Source organism: Dinoponera quadriceps, unplaced genomic scaffold, assembly GCF_001313825.1.
Source record: "Dinoponera quadriceps isolate SergipeBrazil2010 unplaced genomic scaffold, ASM131382v1 scaffold2305, whole genome shotgun sequence".
Taxonomy (NCBI): domain Eukaryota; kingdom Metazoa; phylum Arthropoda; class Insecta; order Hymenoptera; family Formicidae; genus Dinoponera; species Dinoponera quadriceps.
In genome coordinates, this window is record NW_014556411.1 from 614,669 (window position 1) to 635,165 (window position 20,497).

A 20,497-nucleotide genomic window follows, 5' to 3' on the forward strand; every position below is an offset into this window, starting at 1 on the left:
CTATGTGCGCTTCGGAACCGACCGGAGAATCAGCGAAAAGTGTGTCACGGCTAAATCGATTTTATGAGTTTCGTAGATACGATATTCGCGATATTTTATGGCGAAATGTTTTAAAATGTAACGTAAATATTTTGACGTGGCAAAACCGCATATCGGTCGGTTGATCGTGGGTCAATAACGATAAGTCGGAAATATTGGTGTAGCGAAGGAACTAATTAATAATCATGTCTTTCACGTTTCTCAAAATATATCATCGTAATTGCAAATCAGAAGTACTTAAATTTGTAGTCAGAAAAAGAGAGAGATTAAATTTAAAATAAAACTACGCGCTAATGTGTCCCCATTGCAAACGAGGCCGAAATAAAAAGCGTCGTTATCGATGTTACAAAGTCGATATGTCAACCATTGTTTGGAAATGATGTTGTGTGAGCTATGCCACTGGTTCAAGCAAAAATGACTGACATTTCATACGTTGGGATTTATTGACGTTCCTGTTGGATTTTACGTCACAAATTCTATATAGTCCATCGTGATGTAATAAAATTATATTTCATGGACATTTATTATACGTATCATATCGATCGATGTATCATATTGATGTACATCTTAACATATATTTACATAACGTTTATTGCAAATGAGATAATCAAGATTTTTTATTGCACATATAACACCTATATTGCCCATATGATCAGTCACGAAAAGGTTGCAAGACTCGTTTTGATAAGTTTTTTTTTTATAAGAACATGTTCCGTTCTAGTAGAATTTATTTTTCAATCATTCTCAAGAGATATATTTTCCTATCGGATACGAGATCTTTTGCGAAACTCATTGAAAAAAAACAAAGTATCGCAACACTTTTATAACCATACCGTGTGCTAAGCCGCGAGCGTGAAATGCATAGACGCTCATTCGGAATATAAAATAAAAAATATCGTTAATCAATATCACGCCTCTTGGGAGGGAGAAAGATATGAAAAGCTGTACCGGACGTCCGCCACATTCAGAGCAGCTAACTTGGTGTGCTCACAAGACCGTAACGGTACCGAGTGATCATTGCGCACGATAAATTCATTCGCAGCTGATACGACATGCAGGTTCAAAAGCGACGAGCGAGAATCTCTCGGGAGAGTAATTGAAACGGCTAATAAAATCGAGAAAAAGAATAAAACGTGCTAACATACTCGGATCAAAAGAATCCCGCCGATGTGATCAGGGTAATTGTGTTCCAATCATCGGAGTGGCGTAAACAGAATTATTTCCTTTCGACAGCGACTCTACCGATGCTCATCAGCCGATCTGTAATTACGGAAAACCTCGCGTCGCTGTGAGCCGTATTTTTTTGTCGCGTAGTACACGCTAATCAACGTTCACAAACGCAGTCGGTCACACAAGTTGCAATTTTACAAATGTAATCGTAAAATCGACGCGCGCAGCAGCTTGAGACACAATTGCGCGCCTCTAGTTGCCGATTAAATTGTTTGTCTTGTGCGTAATAAACGCTCGTTACCGTAAACGTTTAACGGACACTTCAGCCGGGGCTATTAAAGCGAGATAACGAAGCGTTTATCATTAAGCGTTAAAAGCAAGACGTTTCTAAAGGTTTTCGCGGAATGAAAATATACATAGAACGCATTGAAATGATCTACCGAGCTGCGACTCACGAAACGCGCTTGTTTTGCCCGTATCGAACCAGCATTCTATGCGGACGCTACCTTGTCGTAATATTAAATCGTCACGCTAGTAATCGCGATCAATTTTAAGGCTTTCCTTTCACTATTACGGTACGTATTAGCGGAAGAGCGCACTCTGAAGCCGCGGCTGGTAGCAGATTGAAACGTTAGAAATCGTCAAGAAACTATACGTTTCACGTTCGAAAATTCGATTTGCGTATAAATCAAAGTAAAATTAAGTTTATCCGAGATGCAATCCTAATCGTAATCTAATCGCAGGAGTATTAGATACATCCGAGCAAATAATTTCACCCAGAGGGAGGATGCATTTTTCCATATCAGCTACGCAATTTCACGAAATGATTTTCGCACGAAGAAGTAATAATCGTAGAAAACTCTTCCTGAAATTTTTCGAACGAAATGCATTTGAAACTCCCTATTTTATATATGATAAAAGCTGTCAATGTTAAATTTTCATATCTGTGAATATGTTCTGGCATCTCTCTGTACAATGATATATCACGTCTTGACGAGAACACGTGTGACTGGCACGAACACGTATGGCGTGAAATATAGAGAAGAATGGCGTTTGAATGAAGTTCGTGCGTTAATTTTTCGCCGAGATATGGACGTTCGAAGAGTTTGGAGTTTTTAAAAGCTACTCACGGTCCTTCGCCGGCGATCGGCTACATGCGGCGTGATACAATGTAGTGCGTCGCGAACTTCACACCTCCGGCGGCGCACGTAGCTAAAAGGGAGCGGCGTGCAACATTGTGACAGTCGCAGGTGCCCTTTGACAATTTTTCCGCTCGTTAATACCTTCACGTAGAAAAGTCGTAGCGACGTAGAACGAAATGCATTTTATAGCTGAAACTTTCTCGCTTCCGATGGTGAAGTGTCCATTCCTCTGTATTATTTATTAATTTTGCAATATTAATGTATCGCTGAATTTCATTATAATTTCTTTGTTTTTATTAAACCTATTAATTTTTGCAGCTGTATATTTAAATTTAATTTTACAATTTTATAATTTAATTTTAATATAAATCGGCCTTAAATTTCTTTTACGTTGAAGATAAATTTATAATAAAAAGTATGATTATGATTTTGATTCAAGTGTATCTGAAAGTAATGAAGCGAGAAAGAAAATTGCGTTACATATAACTTACTGGTTGTTTTGATGTAGGAGAGAATTATTATTTTATTTTTATATTTGTCCCAGTTTACCGTTTTCTACATATTTCGGCTGTATATGATTATATAAAGACGAATTGCGGTGATTATCTTCGGCTCCGCGGATATATAAACCAATTTTAAAGGCAAAACATTTGTCAGGAAAATATTTGGCATAACGACGTAAGAAGATTTAGTTATTCCACTATTTGTGTGTCAGTAGGTCATGGTAGGAGGCAATGTACCGCGATTTTCATACGACGACGTATACAATGGCACACCCTCCACATGTGCCCTATACGCACGCGTGAGTACGACATATACGTGAATAACGTAAGCCATTATATCGTCGTGGTTACGATCAACAGAATCCGTCGTTGTATCGTTAATCAACCCATGAAGCTGGTTAGCCGACCTTCATCGAGTTTACGATTTCTTTCCAAGGGTGAGGATTACCGGCGCGTAATACGCCATTAAAAATAGGTGCTACGGTCTTAAAGAAAAAAAAGGCGTGTAATCTTATCGTATGCCTGTTTCCCGTGATGCGATTATTTTGTTCACAATACGAATCGTTGCTTATTTCGACTGGTTACCGCGAGTTAAGGCTGATCGCATCGCGGAGGAATCACGCATTACGACGGTTGAATGTTAAGAGTGAATTAAATGCTATAAAATAATACATAATATTAATATTACGATACAGGTAATATATTAAATAAACGAATAAGTAACGATGTTTGTAGCACTTTATTAATTGCTTACTTTAAGTAATTACATACGCCGAAAAAAGCACACGTTAAAGTTTAGTGTACTACTGTTTCTCCTGATTACTTATATGCCGTAATATATTGATCGCAATACATCGAATGAAATAGCAAATTGAATAATCATTGCGTGTAAGCATGTTATGGTTGGTTTTCTTTTTTCAATGTTTACGCATGAACCAGACGTAATTATATAGATGCTGCCTGTCGGTTGTCCGCGTACGAAGATGATATCTTGATTCGCCAATTGATTTATGATCCAATACGTAATGAAGAATGAACATAATTAAATGGTCGACAGACTGGCGCTGCATAGCAAATTTTACCGTGATAATTCGTCGTATTCGTTACGTCATTCGCCACGTGCGTTATTTTTAGTATTCACTTTTTTAGTATTAAATAACAATCAACTCTCCGTTCTCTCTCTCTCTCTCTGTCATTCACCCACTAACTTACTCTCACTCTCTCCCTCTCTCTTGGCAGTTAATCCGCAGAATCCGCCCGTGGCGTGAACCCGCGACCCCCGTGTCTATAACTCAGACATTTCTCGAGCGCGCTCTAGAACGCTCATTTTCATTCCGTGCAACTAGCGATTCCTTATATTGCCGGGCGTCGTGAAGGAGCATCGTAAAAGACGCGCGTTCCAGAGCGTTCTACCGCGACGGATAACGTGGTTCGCCGCTCGTAAAGTAGCGTGTTTAAGAGCGGTAAATTAGCGCATCTCAGCTAGAAGTCCGGCATATTTTTTTTTATTATCGATCGTATAGAGACTCATTCTTCCTCCCTCTTTTTCTCTCTCTCTCTCTCTCTCTCCTCCCAACGTGGGGTGGAGGAAGACGTACGCAGGTCGTAAAGGTTGACGCGCGAGTGAACGTCGATGACGTGTGCGGGCTCTCGCGGTCCTCGAGTGAATGGGCGAACGTTGTGCGATGGCTGCGTGTAACCAGCCAGATGTCGAGCGTTTATGCAAGATCGTTATAACATAACGCGGTACAGCGCGGCAATTTAACCCGGCGCAAAAGCGTTTCCTTTTTAGTCCTTTCTCCGAGCGCGCCTCCCTGGTTTTAGCACGAGATCAGCCGCGCGGATTCGCGAACGCACTGGCGCAACGCATTGGCCTTTCTGCTTTTCCAATGAACCGCGGGAGCGTCTTGGCCGTGCGGATAAACCGCATAGTTCCAGTGAGCGTTCTGTCTTTGAATAAGAGATCCGCCGTATTCTACGTCAAACGATAATGTCTCGGAGGCAACGTGAACGCGCGACGGCGTCTTGAAAACGTTTGCGAAACGTCCTGATCTTACAAGAGTCTTCTAAACGTTTGTATTGTATTTGGGACGCGTCCCAATTAGGAGCGTTTTTCCCAATAGTGTGAGAGTATCGGAGGCAATCTGTGCGGATAAATATTGTAAGACATCACGTCAGCATCGATGTGTAATTTCCTCTCACGTCACTCTTTCGTCCGTCCAATACATAATAATGATAAATAATTATCATTTATCGTGACAACGGTAGTGACTCGTAAAATTATGTACAAACGATTACGAGATAACTCACGTTACCGCATGGATGAAGTGTTGTTCTTTTCGCTGTTTTGGAATTAGGCAATCATCATTATAAAAAGATCCCACAATGTCGAGCGTTTACATATGCTAATGAATTCAAGTAGCTTCTCGATATAACAGTACGCTTAAGATGACAAGGAAAATGATGATTCCGCACGATCGGCGCAGAAAAAACAATATCTATTCTCGATAGATTCGTATTCCAGCGTGCGCTGCTCCGGAAACTGCAGTTGCAAGATGAAAAGAAAAATGTCCACAGAAACGCCGGAGTCTTCGTTTCCTAATGCACAGATAAGGTTTATCTAACATCTAAAACGTGACCGTAGTAGGCTCTCCCGGCGCGACGTAGAGTTATATAGGAAGTGACTGGTTCGCCATAACCGCTTTCGTATCACAACGGAATGTTAAATATTACTGAAACGTGAGTCACACACCGTGCACGGCGCTGCCTCGCGAACCAGACAATCTACGTTCACATACGATCTATTATGCGTATAGAGAGATTCGCTTCGCAACGACAAGCGCCGGAGTAGCTCCTCAAAGCGGATTATACTAATTATAAATTAATGAATATGAATGAAGAATTATTATCATATGTACGTTTCTTTCGATGTTTCACGAATGTTCGCATCGGTTTTTCCGAGTAAAGCACATTGTTTACAAGAGGCGCGGTTTATCAGCGCGATTAGGAGGATAAAATGAGAAGAACGCATCGCTCGGGAGAGATTTTATTCATTGCGGGTGGGAAAACACATCCTTGTGGGTGCGACTTATCTGAGATTGATTTCTTGAAAATCGAGATGCGTATTGCCTCGTTAGTGGCGAATTACAATTGCACACCGATCAGAGGTAATGCGAAAAGCCGCGACGATATATATCATAATTGCCAGAAATACCGCGCGATTACAGATTCTGATCGCGCTCTTATTATTCCGCGATCGTAGCCACGAGTAGCGGTAAAGCGCGATGTATATTCGTACGTATGAATGAAAACTACTACACAATACGGCTCATGATCGTAATTCACGTCGGTTTATATATGTCGTAACTGCGGGAATAACATCTTCGCTGCTCCTCGTACCGATCATTGAGGAAACTTCTTATTTCCCTTAGTTTGTGGAGTCCGGAGATCTTTCATTGCCACACTCGGCGTTTGCCTGCGAGTAGGTAAGCGACTAAGTTATAATATCCTCATGAATTATCTATGAATTGGCAAGAAAAAAAAAATAAGCGGAAAACACAGAGACGACGTCTTTATTGGGAATCGGGAATGAATGAGGTGGCCTTACGCCGGGTTGTCGTCTCGGTAAGAGGAAAATAGGGGAGCCTAAGCTATCGCGGATGGCGTAAAGTAACGGTCCACCGGTCAAGGCTCGCCAAGGCCTTTTATCGTTCTTGCCAGCCAGACAACCGCGCTATGCTCCGCCACGTTGCACAATTTCGTGTCTTTGATTCTTACTCTACGCTCGTCCTTCTCCATTTCTCCGCGCAGTTTCAGTTAGTGCTCGTTGTAAGCCGCACCAATGCCGGAACGATAAACGTTCAAATTATTGATCGAATACAAAAGCGGAAGCGAGAGTCTTGTAACTTCGACCGCTCAGAAGACGTTGCTTTCTCCTTTGCACATTGTGATTTATTTGTTTTTCGCGAGAAAAGAATTTCATTTGATCTAAGTTAGTAATCTAGTTGCACGCTGTATTTTATAGCAATGTAAATAGAAGTAATGTAGAGTGTAAGAAATTTTGTGTGAAAAACGGTCCACTGAGGTTTTGTATTGCTTCAACGTGGGAAATGTGTGAAAAAGCACACAAATATAACGTTAAATTAACACATTCATCTTGTCAACATACTGTATACTTTTTAACATATTTCCCATATTAAAAGAACATAAAAATTTCGGTAGATCGTTTTTAACAAAAATTGCTTACTGTTTAATGTTTCATTGTACAATATTTTGCGGAAATTCGATAATTTAATTTGAGTAATAATCCTCTTCATTCTCTCTACCGTAAACGAAACAACGACAGAGATTATATTGGTTCGTTTCTGCAGACGCGCCATTTTCAAGAAGCTTTAACGAAGAAAAAACGAAAGAGTAGAAGACAGTATCCCTGAGATGAATAGGGCTGGCCATATATGGTTCGTCGAAGAGGCATGCGATAACTTTGTATTGCTTGTGCCTCGAACGTGTATATTCTTTTTCGCCTGTCTTTCGTATTTGCGACCGAGACAATATGCGACACGAACGCTTGGAGCGGCACGTTTGAAATTTCTTTGACCAGAGCTAGGTCTAAGGCAGCAAGCATCGATCCTTTTACCGCGTGAGATCGATACGTTATTTATGGTATACTGTTCTCGCACGGTGTACACTCGAGCTGAATTCCGCGACGACCAAAGAGGGAAGATCCACGCTCGAGCGAACGCACATGAAAGATGAACCTTCCCTACGGTTCGTCTTTCGGTAAATCTGCTATTTATATCCAGGTTATTTCGATTTTTTCATTACGGTTCTCAAGAGTTCTCTTCTCTTGACGCGAAAGCTAAAATCGCCATAAAATTTTTAGTGGGGAGAGGCTAGGTGACCAGAGGTTAAGATTTCTTTAAAATAAAAGAGATCATTAAAACAAATATGTACAATAAATTCACGATTTCTACGCTTTTATGTCCAGTTGATATCGACTTTTTTCATCCATAAAACCGCTTCTGCCTGGGCTTCCCCTATATCCAACATTTCTGAACGATCGCGAACGCGCGTCGTTACGTGCAGCTGAGTTAATCATGAAATATTTCCCGAAGTTATTATACGACTCGCTCATAGGGCAATTAACCAAGTGAGATAAAGCAACATGCAAAACTTCATGGGAGAGTGTGTATTATTCTTCTTAATTTTTTTCTAAGAACGCTGATTCTAACGTCGTAATTGGTACGGTAGACGGATGCTCGAAGAGTGGCCGTAGATTTCGATAATGATTTAACTGTTTCCGCGTTTCTCAGAACGCGATGATTCGCTGCCGGGGAGATAATTTCGATCGCGTCACTCGATAATTGCCATGCTAATGAATACGGATCGCGCGATCCGATTCTCGTGTGTTACAAATTCATTGAGTCCTGCGGGTCGCTCATGAGCGACGTCGCCTGAAGCGGCTGATACTTGCACACATTTTATCCTTTACGTCGCTAGTATGTCGTACACGCGCGATCCTAACATACCTTGCGTACGTCACATATCGTCTCGCGTGTAATACATCACGCGCGTTTCACACGCGCCGTAATACGCGTTCCTTTATGAATATCAATATTTTTCACTCGCAACATTTCGTTGATGGATATCGCGAGCTTTACGAGCACGATTAAAGCGCGATCCGCGTGTGCCTCGCCGCGTGCATGAATAACTTTCAAATTGATAACAAGAAAAACATGATACATTGTAGCCCATGGTTACTTAATCTCGGATTTTTCAGTCTGCACATATAATCGCTCGCGCTGCAAATCCGAACACGTGCGCTGTGCACAAAAATTACACGGCGATCAGTGGATTTCCAGAAGAGAGAGAGAGAGAGAGAGGGGTTGGAGGCGCAATTTTCGTGGCGCGTCAGTTTTAATAGGAGTCATTTTTAATACACCGACTAGTTATATCGAAAGTCTCCCGACGCGCGAGTCCGCGCGGATATCGCGGAAGTATCCGCGCGAGCGCGCACGCGAAACGTGAGCCCGAACGCCGCGAAACGAGAGAGCCCACCGGCTTCCTCTCTCTCCACGGTTTATATAATGCCGGCGGATGATTAACAACGATCGTGGCCGCTAACGAATTAATCGTGGCGGCTACCGCCCGTGTCTCGTCCTGGTGCTGAAAATTACGCTGGAGCGTGCTGCCAACAAGGCCGCGTTCCTCGTCCGCGATCGGCACGGGGAAACGACGAGCGTTCAACTGTTTCGATTACTAATGAACCGAAGCCGTAATAAATCTATCCTAACGTATACATCGTGCTACGACGCAGTAGTTCGCGACCGGTCTCTCGAAGATCCGACGATCTCTCGCGATCGACTCTTCTCGGCGTCGTCTCGGAGCTGAGGAGAAGTAACCACAAAACAATGATCTTTACCGCCTTATTTACCGCCTTATACCCTGAGATGACGATCTTCATCATCGAAAGGCCGTATTTTTCACTCGTGCCTCTCGAGTCAATCTTTATCACCGATGCCGGGCGAAGTGTCCGACCCGGCTGATCGATTAATCGCCGCTTGTAACTGGAATAACAACGCGGCAACGTCTTATCCCCCGTGCGCTTGTGCCTTGGACCATGAAAATAATTAAGTGTCCTGGCACAACGACTGCGTTTGGTAAACGTTATACATACCGATGAGTCCGATTGACAGTGACATAGTTACGGGCAGCCTTGTATCTGAAGCCACGGCGCGCGAGAAGTGCGGTTACGCGTGGAACGGCGAGGCACGCGTTATTGCGTGCCTCTTCGCGCTGCGCTATCGGCCGCGACGGAACACCTGTTGCGCTTCTTTCCGCGCTTTCCTTTCTTTCTTCTCTATTTTCTTTCGCAGCGATAAAACGCTGATGTCTCTTACGAGGCTCCCGATATCACTCGCGTGATCGAACATCGACTCTCGGAGTGCGGAACGTTGTGCTGTAATTAATAACGGCTGATCGGGAATCTTGGAATTCTGAACGGGACGGGATCGTGTTCTTCGAGCGAGAGCTCGAATTAAGTACGATTAACGCGCACTTTTTCAACCTACCGAATCTCTGCAAAAGCCGTGTCCCGGCTCGGGGACTTTTTCCTCGCTTCTATTTATTACATAGTCGATGACGCGTTAATGTCAACTTCAATGCGCGATCCAAATCGACTGACTCGTTGATATATCGACCGGAAAATGTAATATCAGTGTCATTTTATCTGCGCACTGAAAATTATAAGTAAAACGAGTGGATTTACGGCGGTCGGAACTCGTCGAGTTGCTCGGTAACTTTCCTAATCGTGCGAGCGTACACGGAGACCTCGGAGTTGTGCCGCAATTATGAGCGATAATGAGTGAAGTCCCACGGACATTTATGGAGTGCTGAGAAGAACTGTCTGCGAACTTACGGTCTGTACGCACGTGTAATTGCGTAACGTTGACATTTTTAATAACCGTTTGCCTCCGAAAACCTCCGACGAACGGCAGTTCGCGCAGACGTACAACACGCTCTCAGCCTCGCGGCAGATCGCAGTCTCGATCTCGTTGTCCCAGGCTGAATAATTTCCAGCTCCGATTCTTCCCAATCGCGTCTCGCTCTTATCGATCGTATGAAAATGTCGTTGGGCTCCCGGCCGATAGCCGCAGCGGCATACTGATTCGTCGCGTCGCGGGTCTCTCCTTCGTCTCTCGAAAAGATACCATCATCAAGGCAACAAATTGTAATTGATTCCTCGCTCTAAGCAAGATAATACCAATGCGGGCAACAAGGACACGAGGCAACAAAACGTTGCATAACTAACGCCGGTCACGCTTCACGGCGTGATGCTCCTTGTTCGCCCTCTCTTCACCAGATCTCCCGAGACTCTTCCTCGAGAGCCGTCGAGACTTCCGCGAGCATCGAGCCGATGCATTAAGTCTTCAAAGGTCTTCTATCGTGCTCTTTCGATGCTACGAATGGAGAAGTTATCGCCGTTTTCTCCACTTGAAGATCTAACGTAGAATTTAAAATTTCAACTCCGATAAGCAAATTAACATTTTAGCAGTTGCTAGATTAATACTCGCCCGTGATTTGCATTAACAAAGAAAAACAAGTTATCGAGATTGAATACGTCGGTAGAAACTACCGGTTTTTCAATACCGGTGAAAAATACATCTTAGATGAGAGAAAGAGAGAGCATCGGTCGTGCGAGTGGCTTCACATTTTAAATAGAAACTACGCAAAGCCAAATGCTCGTCACACTTCGGTCGGTCGACAAACGAAACGCCCGCTTCATCGTCGCCTTCTGCGAGAGGGAACGATAAGCGTCCCTGTGGCGTGCCGTTTAACTTACGTACGGACATTCGCCAGGTCGATCAAGGTCTAATGGAAATTTTCGACGCGGCTTCACGGAAGAGAAACAAGTTCCTTTGCCCTCGGGTGCAGCCGACGAAGGTATTTCGAGAGACGTAGACGCGGAAACGATTCCCGTCAATGTCGAGTCTCAAAGCGCGGGTCGAAGTAATGCGGGAACACCATGAGAGAGAGCTTAATTTTCTTTATTTTGTAACTCGAGAACACTCCAATGTGTACAGGATAAATCATGCTGCGCGTGTAATTTGTGTCTCACAAAGAAGGACTACCGCGCCGAGAAAGAACACTTTCGATATTGCCGAGCCGTGAGTTAGCGGTACCGCTGTCGTTCATTTTTCGACTGCATCTCACTGATCACGTGTACGACACTTAAAGAGATAATTTAATTAATGACATCGCGTAACGTCCAAATAAATGAGCTCGAGACGCAAAAAGAATCTCAGATAGCGAGATGAAAATTTCAAGCGTGCACGAATCAATGCCGATCAACGTTTAAAATGTACGACAACGTTCATTTCGCAATATCCATAATTATGTACAAACTGCTGCACGTATCATTACGACGACAATCGTAAATAACGCACGCTATCACGGTGCGCTTGCAACCGTAGCAAGCGACGTTTCGAGTCCTTTCAACGCGGCCACTAAGTGGACAAATCCGCCGTTCATCAGCCATGACGAGCACGTTTAGAGCACATTCAAACTGGTCTTACCGAAGCGTTCTTACTATTTATGCATACGTCTATTAAATCACTTGTACCGATCATCGCTCTATCTTAGTGCCGCCTCTTCGTTTCACACTCGAACCTACGCGAACGTATTATTTCTAACGTACCGTTGCATGTCGACAGAGGATGGTACATCAAGCTTAAACTCTCGGCTTCGTAGAATGCGTGTGTGTAACCCACTTGTGTATAGCGTGTCCTGTTCCCTTTTTCCTTATTTTAACGGCATGACAAAGTTGATAACGAACTTGATAAGCGCTGATAGAGATGATCCTCAAAATGTATCATATTACATAAACGCTAATACGATCGCGCTATTTTTTTTTCTTTTTTGTATTTCTTGCACAGAAGAGCTTGATCAACCAACAGAAGACTATTAATTATTCGGTGAATCGGTAATGACGCTCCAACGCAGCAGTCAGATTGCATAAGTATTCAAAAATATTACGTTTGATTGGAAATTTTCAACATTTCTATGTTTGGGGAATGAGATAGCACTAATGGAGTTTACTGTATATATTAATATAGATCTTACGTAAATGTGATATAAATGTAAATGCGATGAATGTGCGCTACTCTCTTCTACCATATCTCTGTAAGATCTAGCCAAGGTGTATAAACATTTTTCTACAAACTTTTCGTATCTCTTTAGGCTTCTAAATTTCATTAAAAACTTATGAAAATGTTATGTCGCATTTTCCTAATTGGAGCATTAACATATTCGGTACGTACAAATTGCAGAATTTCTGAAGTAAACGTGCTATCTAACGGTAAAACGCTAAAAACGTCATTTTGAAATTTCTAATAATTTTCGCCACGAATATCGAGCAATGATCCGGTTCATTTTCGCGCGTACTTTCACTGTGTAAAAGCATTTATAATTCTGTGCAAGCAATAAAACGTACACTTTGTAGGAAAACGTCAGTATTCTGTCGGTAAAGTTCTCAAGTATGGCATCTCCTTAATTAGAGTTCCTCGCTAATGATGCGTAAAGAACATTTGAGAGGAAGGCCTAATTATTCGGGATTTACGCTCTCTCTCTCTCTCTCCACCATCGCCGTTCGGGGAGAAGCTCCGGAGCGGCCAGCGCGCAGCTGCCGGTCCGAGAGCGCGCTCGAGTTCGCTTTGGAAGTCGCGCGCGTGCCGGAGATGGTGCCGATGGCGGAGGCACACTGGGTCAGCTCGGGTTTCTAGGCGATTCGACACACCGGCGTCGCGTAGCGGCACTCTCGCGGCCGGCGTCGTTTCGCGCCGCTCGTGAAAAGCGCGCGCGCCGAGAGGTCGACGAAAGACAAGCGAGGTGAGCGAAATGTGTGTCACGCGATCGGAGTGCACCGCGTGACGAAGTGCCGTCGCTCGGTCTCTCATTGTCATTCGGCGCGAGAGGACGACGCTACGTGGCGCGAAGACGCCTCTCGACGGCGCGCGATACCACTCGTCCGTCGCGACGCGCGAACGTGACCAATCGGTGTCGTATCGCAGAAAGCGCGTCGCGAACTCGATAAGGCGGGATGATGATGATGCACCGGGCTCTAATTCCTCGAGGAGTCGAGGGGAAACGAGACCGAAGAAAAGAAAACAATGACAGCGAAAATGTGTAACGCGCGCAACGTGTCTCCGGGCGCGAAGTAAAAAAGAAGAAGGAAAGAGAGCCAGCGGAGTATTTTTAAGAGAAATAACGAGTGAGCCAACAAAACGACAGGTGCGCCGTGACGTAGGAGGAATTCGCGTGGTTACCTCTTTAGCATCGGGCGGCGGGATGATTTTAATAAACGTTTCGTGGGACGCTACTCGTACGGGACTCGCGCGCGATTAAAATTGCCGAGCCGTCGTCGACGCCGCCGCCGCGGACTGCTCGAAAAATTCCATCGATCGTTTTCACCGGAGGATCATATATCAAAAAAGACGCGGACGTTCCTTTCACTGACGCGAAAGGCGAGTTATTTTTGTACCTAAAATCATATAAATTCCACATACTCGCGCCGCCCAATCGAGTTTGATTTACATCAGGACTGGATTTTTCGGAATCGATTATTTGCTTCCGAATGCGTTTCTCTAAGCAAGCCTCTAAGGCGGCGTGACGCAAATGTCTGGAAACTTTGAACAACTATCCGCCCATTTCGCATCACACACACGGAGCTCGCGTGAGCGAGCTGGTAATTCCGTGTCTTTCATCCGACCGTTTTCCTCGTCCCCAGATCGGAAGATTTTTCGACACGTGTCTCATGCCGCGCGTCCTACATAAAGCGCGTGACAATCCCCTCGTGATTGGCCTATCGTGCCGCGGCACGAATTTTTCCATTTCACAACGAACTGCTTATAATTCTGCAAACATCTGCACAAATTTTGCTGGCTGGCCTTGCGGGTCGCCTTCGTGGCCGTTTCGCCTCGGTGTAGCCGTCGAGAAATCGTGCGATTCGTGCTTCCTCTTCGATGAACCCGCGAAGGCAGAGACACGATACGAGCGCGTTAACGACGCCGGCCAGTTCCACTGGCGGCGTGAAACCGTTCTTGCTTTCACGCGTGCGATTCGACGCCATGATTCTTCCGTTCATGCGCTGCGAGTATTTCGCGCGCGTGATCGGGGCAGCTGTAACTCCGCGCATGCAGGCACTTGTTGCAACAATCGTCATGCATCGGACGATAACCGTGGCTCGTGAAAAATACCTTCGACTATCCGCTTCATTTTTCACGCCGCGTCGCTCTAACATCGCGGCGTGTTTTTCCAGATCGATTCTCCGATCGATCCCTATCGAATACTAGGCAGGTTCATTATATTATTATCTTTCTCTGCTTGACTACGCGAAGATTTTGATAAATCGCTCGGTCGAGCAAACAATCGTGGCAACTATAAGAAACGATGATTACCCGAGTCGAAATTTTAATCCTACTTTAAGTCTAATTTAGTTTTATGTTAAATATTTGAAGATATTTTATTGTGTCTTCTATAAATGGGGAAGTTATTGCCGTTTGTTTCATTGATGAACAAATTTAATGTAGAATTTAAAATTTCGACTCGGGTAATATCGGAGAGAGTGCTGTCGTCGGTATAGATATCGTAGAGGAAAGCGAACGAAAGAAGTCACAGTCTCGAGAGCAGATCAAGGATGACATTCGAATCAGCACAAAACCTCCAGGAGAAGTCGAGGGAATTATTGGCCCTTAGCCATGCACGTACATGACGAACGTATCTCTCTCTCTCTCTCTCTCTTTTTCTATTTCTACGGCGCAACAGAAATCGTCCTAACGATCGCATCATTAACCTCGTAACAGATCTGCTCTACGTGCGAGCATTCGCCCGCACTCGATCGTTATCAGTGTACTGGAAAAGCAGGTAAGAGGATTTTCTATTCCTGGATATTGGCTACGTATTTATAGTACGTTCCGGGCTCTCTCAGGTATTTATAGATCGGCGATCGTACTGCTTCCTTTTGCCGGCGGCACCGGTAGGCGGATAAGAAAGCTGGTATGGGTCACCGCGGAAGACTCGGACGAGAAAAAGGAGCGTGCTCGCGTGCTCGTTGTGTCTGTAAAGGAGCAAAACGTTTGGCAATGAAACGCTGCCGAAGCGGGATTACCCGGCTCCTCTACTAATAACTAGAGTAGCCGCGAATCATTTTTCCATCGCTACCGCGACGGCGCCTACGGACGATGCGCCGTCGAGAAACGCTCTCGGAGGCAGTGTGTTCCACGACCGCTCCACACGTACGCACGTTTCTTTTTCATTTGCTGTTGAATTTCAAAGCGATTTTCCTTCATTCGTTTATTCATATTTCTATTTCATTTTACGCTCATTTCGCTTATACGCTGTGTGCGAACATACGAGCATTGAGTTTTTAATGGTGCAAGAATCTATCCTTCAAATGTGCAATAAAAATCTTCCATACACACGCACACGAATCGATATGTCGTTTCAATTAAAAACAAATTAATTGCGCGCGTTACATCTGAAGAATTATTGAAAAACACGCTCTTATTGCAATGGTCAGTTATATTTTCGTAAATACTCAGGAGTTAATAAGACCGCCCGTATTGTATGTATAAAGAGAGCAGAAAGCGATTGGGTAATCGTCAAAATTGAGAGCACCTGTGATTCCAAGAAGGGAAACATGTGAGCATTCCTTTCTCCACAAATTATATCTAATCACAATTTCTGCTAAGAGCCGACTCGGCGCGCGCGCGGAGAACTCGCGTACGCGCTCTCGTTTGCACGCTATCACGAAAGATTTTCTATTCCTGGACATTCTGGCGTATTTATAGACCAGCAGCTGTCGTCTTTCCTTTAACTACTGCGATGTTGTGGTATAACGTGCATAGGAAAGCGAGATCTTACGTGAAAGCCGTTAAGGCCGTTTCCATCGTGCCGTTCGCGGACCCAAGAGAAACCGAGAACAGGGAGCATCCACCGACGCATCGTGTGTAAAGGTCGTAGAAATGTCAACAAACGGGCTTCGACAAGGACGCTGTGAATGGCAATAGGATGGCGCCATTATTCATCGAAATCATTTCACCCTGTCGCGTAAATCGTTCTCGAGTCTTTTATGTGCACATACCTGAGTTTTACGCGATACGACATATATATATGTGTAGCGCAGATGGGAGAGAATCGTCGCCTTTGTGTGAACGATATTTTTCCTCCCAGCAGAGTTTTATTTCTGTCGGACGTATTAACACGTAGAATTGCGCGAGCGAGTTGTTCTGTGCACAATTTACTTTCCTTTATATTAAATATATACACTTTGCATACTATGCATGCTGTGTAAACTTTTATTTTATTTATAACCGACAATATAAATATACAATATAGAGGAATATTTTGCAAACTCGTTGATAAGTATCGCGAACATAAAGCGCTCTTTCGCGAATCGTTCGTATTGCCGGTGGCAGTTAGTGTCACACAAACTTAAAATACCATTTACACATTGGTTTATAGGTTATGGTTTATGGTTTTCTCGGCTATCGGCGAGACACGAAGGGGAAATTTCATGCGCGAAGAGATACAGTGCTTTGTTATTTGTAAACAATGCAACCTTCGTCCAAGCTTTCACTCTTTCTTTCTTTTCTCTGTTATTTCGACAAGTACGATGAGGCAGGTTTGTATTTTGCGTTTCATGTGTATGTTTGAAAAATGTCCGTGCGCAGACGGAACGAACGGTTTTATTGTGTGTCCGTATCGTCGAGTGAATTTTATTTAGCCAAGTGATTCCGCTTACCGTTTCCTTGGAAATTTTTTTCACCGATCATTCTTTATGCTCAAATATCTTGGAATATCCCGACAACGAAATAGTGTGTTAACTCTCTTTCCTCGAAAAAGCCGGGTTGTGTAACGTTTAATTTGGCGTGTAATCCCCGATACCGAGTCTCGCCGACGTTCTTGACAAGCATTGATGTCACCGATTTACGCGTATAGTTATGCAATGCCTTAATGTGAGTGACTTTGACATAGCAGGATTTCGGGCTAAGAATTTTTAATGTAGCTGTACTGTAATTAAAATGGCAAAAATACGACATGAACGAACGAGGCTTGCTCACATGGAGCACATTTCTGGAGTTCCGCCGCGACGGATAATCATGACGCGTTCCGTTACTGTGTAGACAAGATACGGCTTCTTTCAAAACATTCGGTATTATCGGTATGAAAATATATATCGAAGAGCACATTCGAAGATACTTTATATATAAGGAAAAAAGTGAAACTTCACATGACAATTAATCATAATTTCCAATTAGCGTATTGACGTTTAATATCTATCACTGCCAATGTATTATACGAGTGTTCATATACAAGGTGTCTTGAAATGAAACCGACAAATTTCAGGTGCTTATAAAAGACATCAAAACAAGTAATTTTTGTCAATAAACATGTTCGAACTGTTTTGGCATTAGAGTGAATTATTTACAGCAGTTGTTCAAAGTGTTGGCCATTTACTTCAATACAGAAATATCAACCATTTTTTTCCTGGTCCCGGTTTTCGTTGCTATCTCTTGATAAAAAACATTAATAAAAATTGTTTTATCAAACTAAGAATTGTTGGGGATTTTTATATACGTAGAATTAGCGTTGTTTGTTATTGACTCGCGAGTTCAGTATCACAATGTTTCTTTATTACCTGAAAATCGTTTTCGAAATAGAAATTTTTTTCTTTCGATGAACTTGCCGATATGCATCTTATTTCTAGGAAAGCTTGATATAAACATTTCGAACAACTGTTGTAAATAATACACGCTAGTGCTAAAACGGCTCAATTGCGAAAAAATATACATGGAGAACAAATTAGGTTTATCGACAAAAATTAATTGTTTTGACGTTCTTTATAAGCATTCGAAGTTTGTCGGTCTAATTTTACAAGACGCTGTATCATCGAAAAATGTACTTTAACGAAGTAACACAAATCTATGTCCCGAGTCAATATTTTACAACATATTCTCTTGGAACAAAAACTCTGCGAGACCGGATGTCATAATTTATGTGTCGTATCGCATAAACCTCCGCGCGACGAACCATTCGAATAAAACAACTTGGGCGATGTCGTCACATAGCTCCGCTTTTAGCATACGATCCCTTTACACGTGCGTATCAGTGGTTCGATTAAACACGTGCCCGGCTAATGCTGTCATGTCAATCCCTCCGACAAACCGTTACCGTTGTTATCCACTGCGTAGCAGATAAGCGACGTACCGACCCGGGCAGTGCAATAATTTTCAGCGGCGATATTCCGGGCACACAGAGCTCGGCCGTGTGCGCCGTTACGTTTAAAATCGATGTATCGACGACCTTATTTCCTTAAAACGCGCGAGCAAGCGGTGCCCGAGCACCATTTCTGTGCTAGCAGGTTTACGTGCCTCGCTACTGCGATTCAAGCGAATCGCGTTTTCTGAACGCGGCGAATAAAATTTGGGACGCTTGCGAGCGTCGGCTTCGCTAAACGTCCATGCGAATTTTGCGATCATTTTTGCGCGATTGTTGGAAATTGTTCGACCTACCCGTGAGCGATTGGACGCTCCCGATCGTGACATCCGCGGTCACCAGCGTGCCCAATGGATGTCGATTCACGTTGTTGGGCGAAATTATCCGCCGAATCTTTGCCCGGTCTTTCACTCTTTTCTACGTAGCCGAGCTGTAAATCGAGAGCGCGCGGCAAATCGAGTCGAAAGTAAAACGTTGCACAATCCGATCAGCTGGTCGCGGTAGCGCAATGTCTACGTCTTACATAGCGAACTAACTGTACAGACCTCGAGACGCGCGGTCTAATTTCGTGGACCACTCCGCGCCGAAGGCACATGACGAAACCGTGCTGATCCTGCGATACATTCTGATGTCTCTTGTCGAATTCATATCACGAAATCGCGACGCGTTTTGCAACGTTCGAGTCGGCGTAATCGTGACGACGTTGACAGCCGGTCACATGTTCGGGTTTCGGTTAAAAATACCCATAACCCAATTTACGAGACCCGGCGAAAGTAAGAATGCGTTTCCTCGTGCTGCCGATTACAAGTAATGGGATTCACGAGGATGCATCGAGACCCCGCGTGGGGTCAAGCGAAAGATGAGCTGCAGACGACACGGGAAAGATACACCGCACGTGAGAGGAGCGTGTTTTTCTTTCCGCCAATAAACGGCGAGACGACCGTCAGTGAAATAACAAACCCCGTCTGGGAAGGAGCGGAATCGCGAGAACCCGGAGACAACTCTCGCCATAAGGCTCGTCGACACGATCTATCCCACCTGTCAGCGGCCAACCGAGTTGACAGCTCCGGCGGCTGGACGTCGAGCGAGAAACCGCGCGCGTTCATTCAGCGAGCGGTGCTCTGCGACGAGCAGGCTCCGATACGAGAAACTCACTTGATCAGAATCCTCCAGAAGCAGCCAAAGCTGGAGCCGTTTGGCACTTCGCTCGCGTACGATATAGTCATTTCCTGACTGACCGCGAGCACACTCTCCTTCCCGACACGCTATCCTCTTCTTCCTCCTCCTCGTCCTCTTCTACGGACGACCTGGACGTACCTCGCGCACCGTGCTCGTCGGTGTTTCCGGTGGAGATGCTGTACACTCGCGCACATGCGGCGCGCGGGCCGCCGATCCGTTCCGATCGCTGATGATCGCTCGGGGAGACCTCGGGAAGGGACAGGAAGCTCACCGGGATTTACCTGATAGCTCGCGATGGGTTTACCATCAGGAAGTTCTGTTCACGCGCGGATGGACGGAACCAGCTGACCGGGCGAACCGACTGTCTACTGACTGAACTCCACTGACGGACGGCGGGACCAAACGGAGAACGGGGCCCGGCCTGCCACCTCCACCTGGGAGGCAGGAGTGTGAGCGTCACCTGCGGAACCCGTCTCGCGAATCGAAGCCGCTTACCTGCGCGGGCCTCGGAGTCGTGGGTGCCTCGGACGGGGGGGCTAATGTTCAAATTGGACGATGCTTGCCTTTTTACGCTCTCGCAGAATACGGTCTTGTAGGCTTCTTCGTCGAGAGATGATCGAGACGGCGAGGTTGCGCAAACTAGCAATCCGCGTTGCGGTGGACGCGAGGAACGTTAAATGTCGAGTGCAA

General features: G+C 44.6%; 1 protein-coding gene across 1 annotated transcript in view; it reads right to left on the reverse strand.

Moving 5' to 3' along the window:
• LOC106747346 (serine-rich adhesin for platelets) overlaps window positions 1–20,199 on the reverse strand; it is a 50,018-nt gene extending 29,819 nt beyond the window's left edge. Inside the window, exon 1 of the mRNA XM_014624774.1 lies at window positions 19,784–20,199. Within this exon, the coding sequence (XP_014480260.1) occupies window positions 19,784–19,854 (71 nt within the window). The 5' untranslated portion in view covers window positions 19,855–20,199. The remainder of the gene's footprint in view (window positions 1–19,783) is intronic.
• Between the last annotated feature and the right edge of the window lie 298 nt (window positions 20,200–20,497).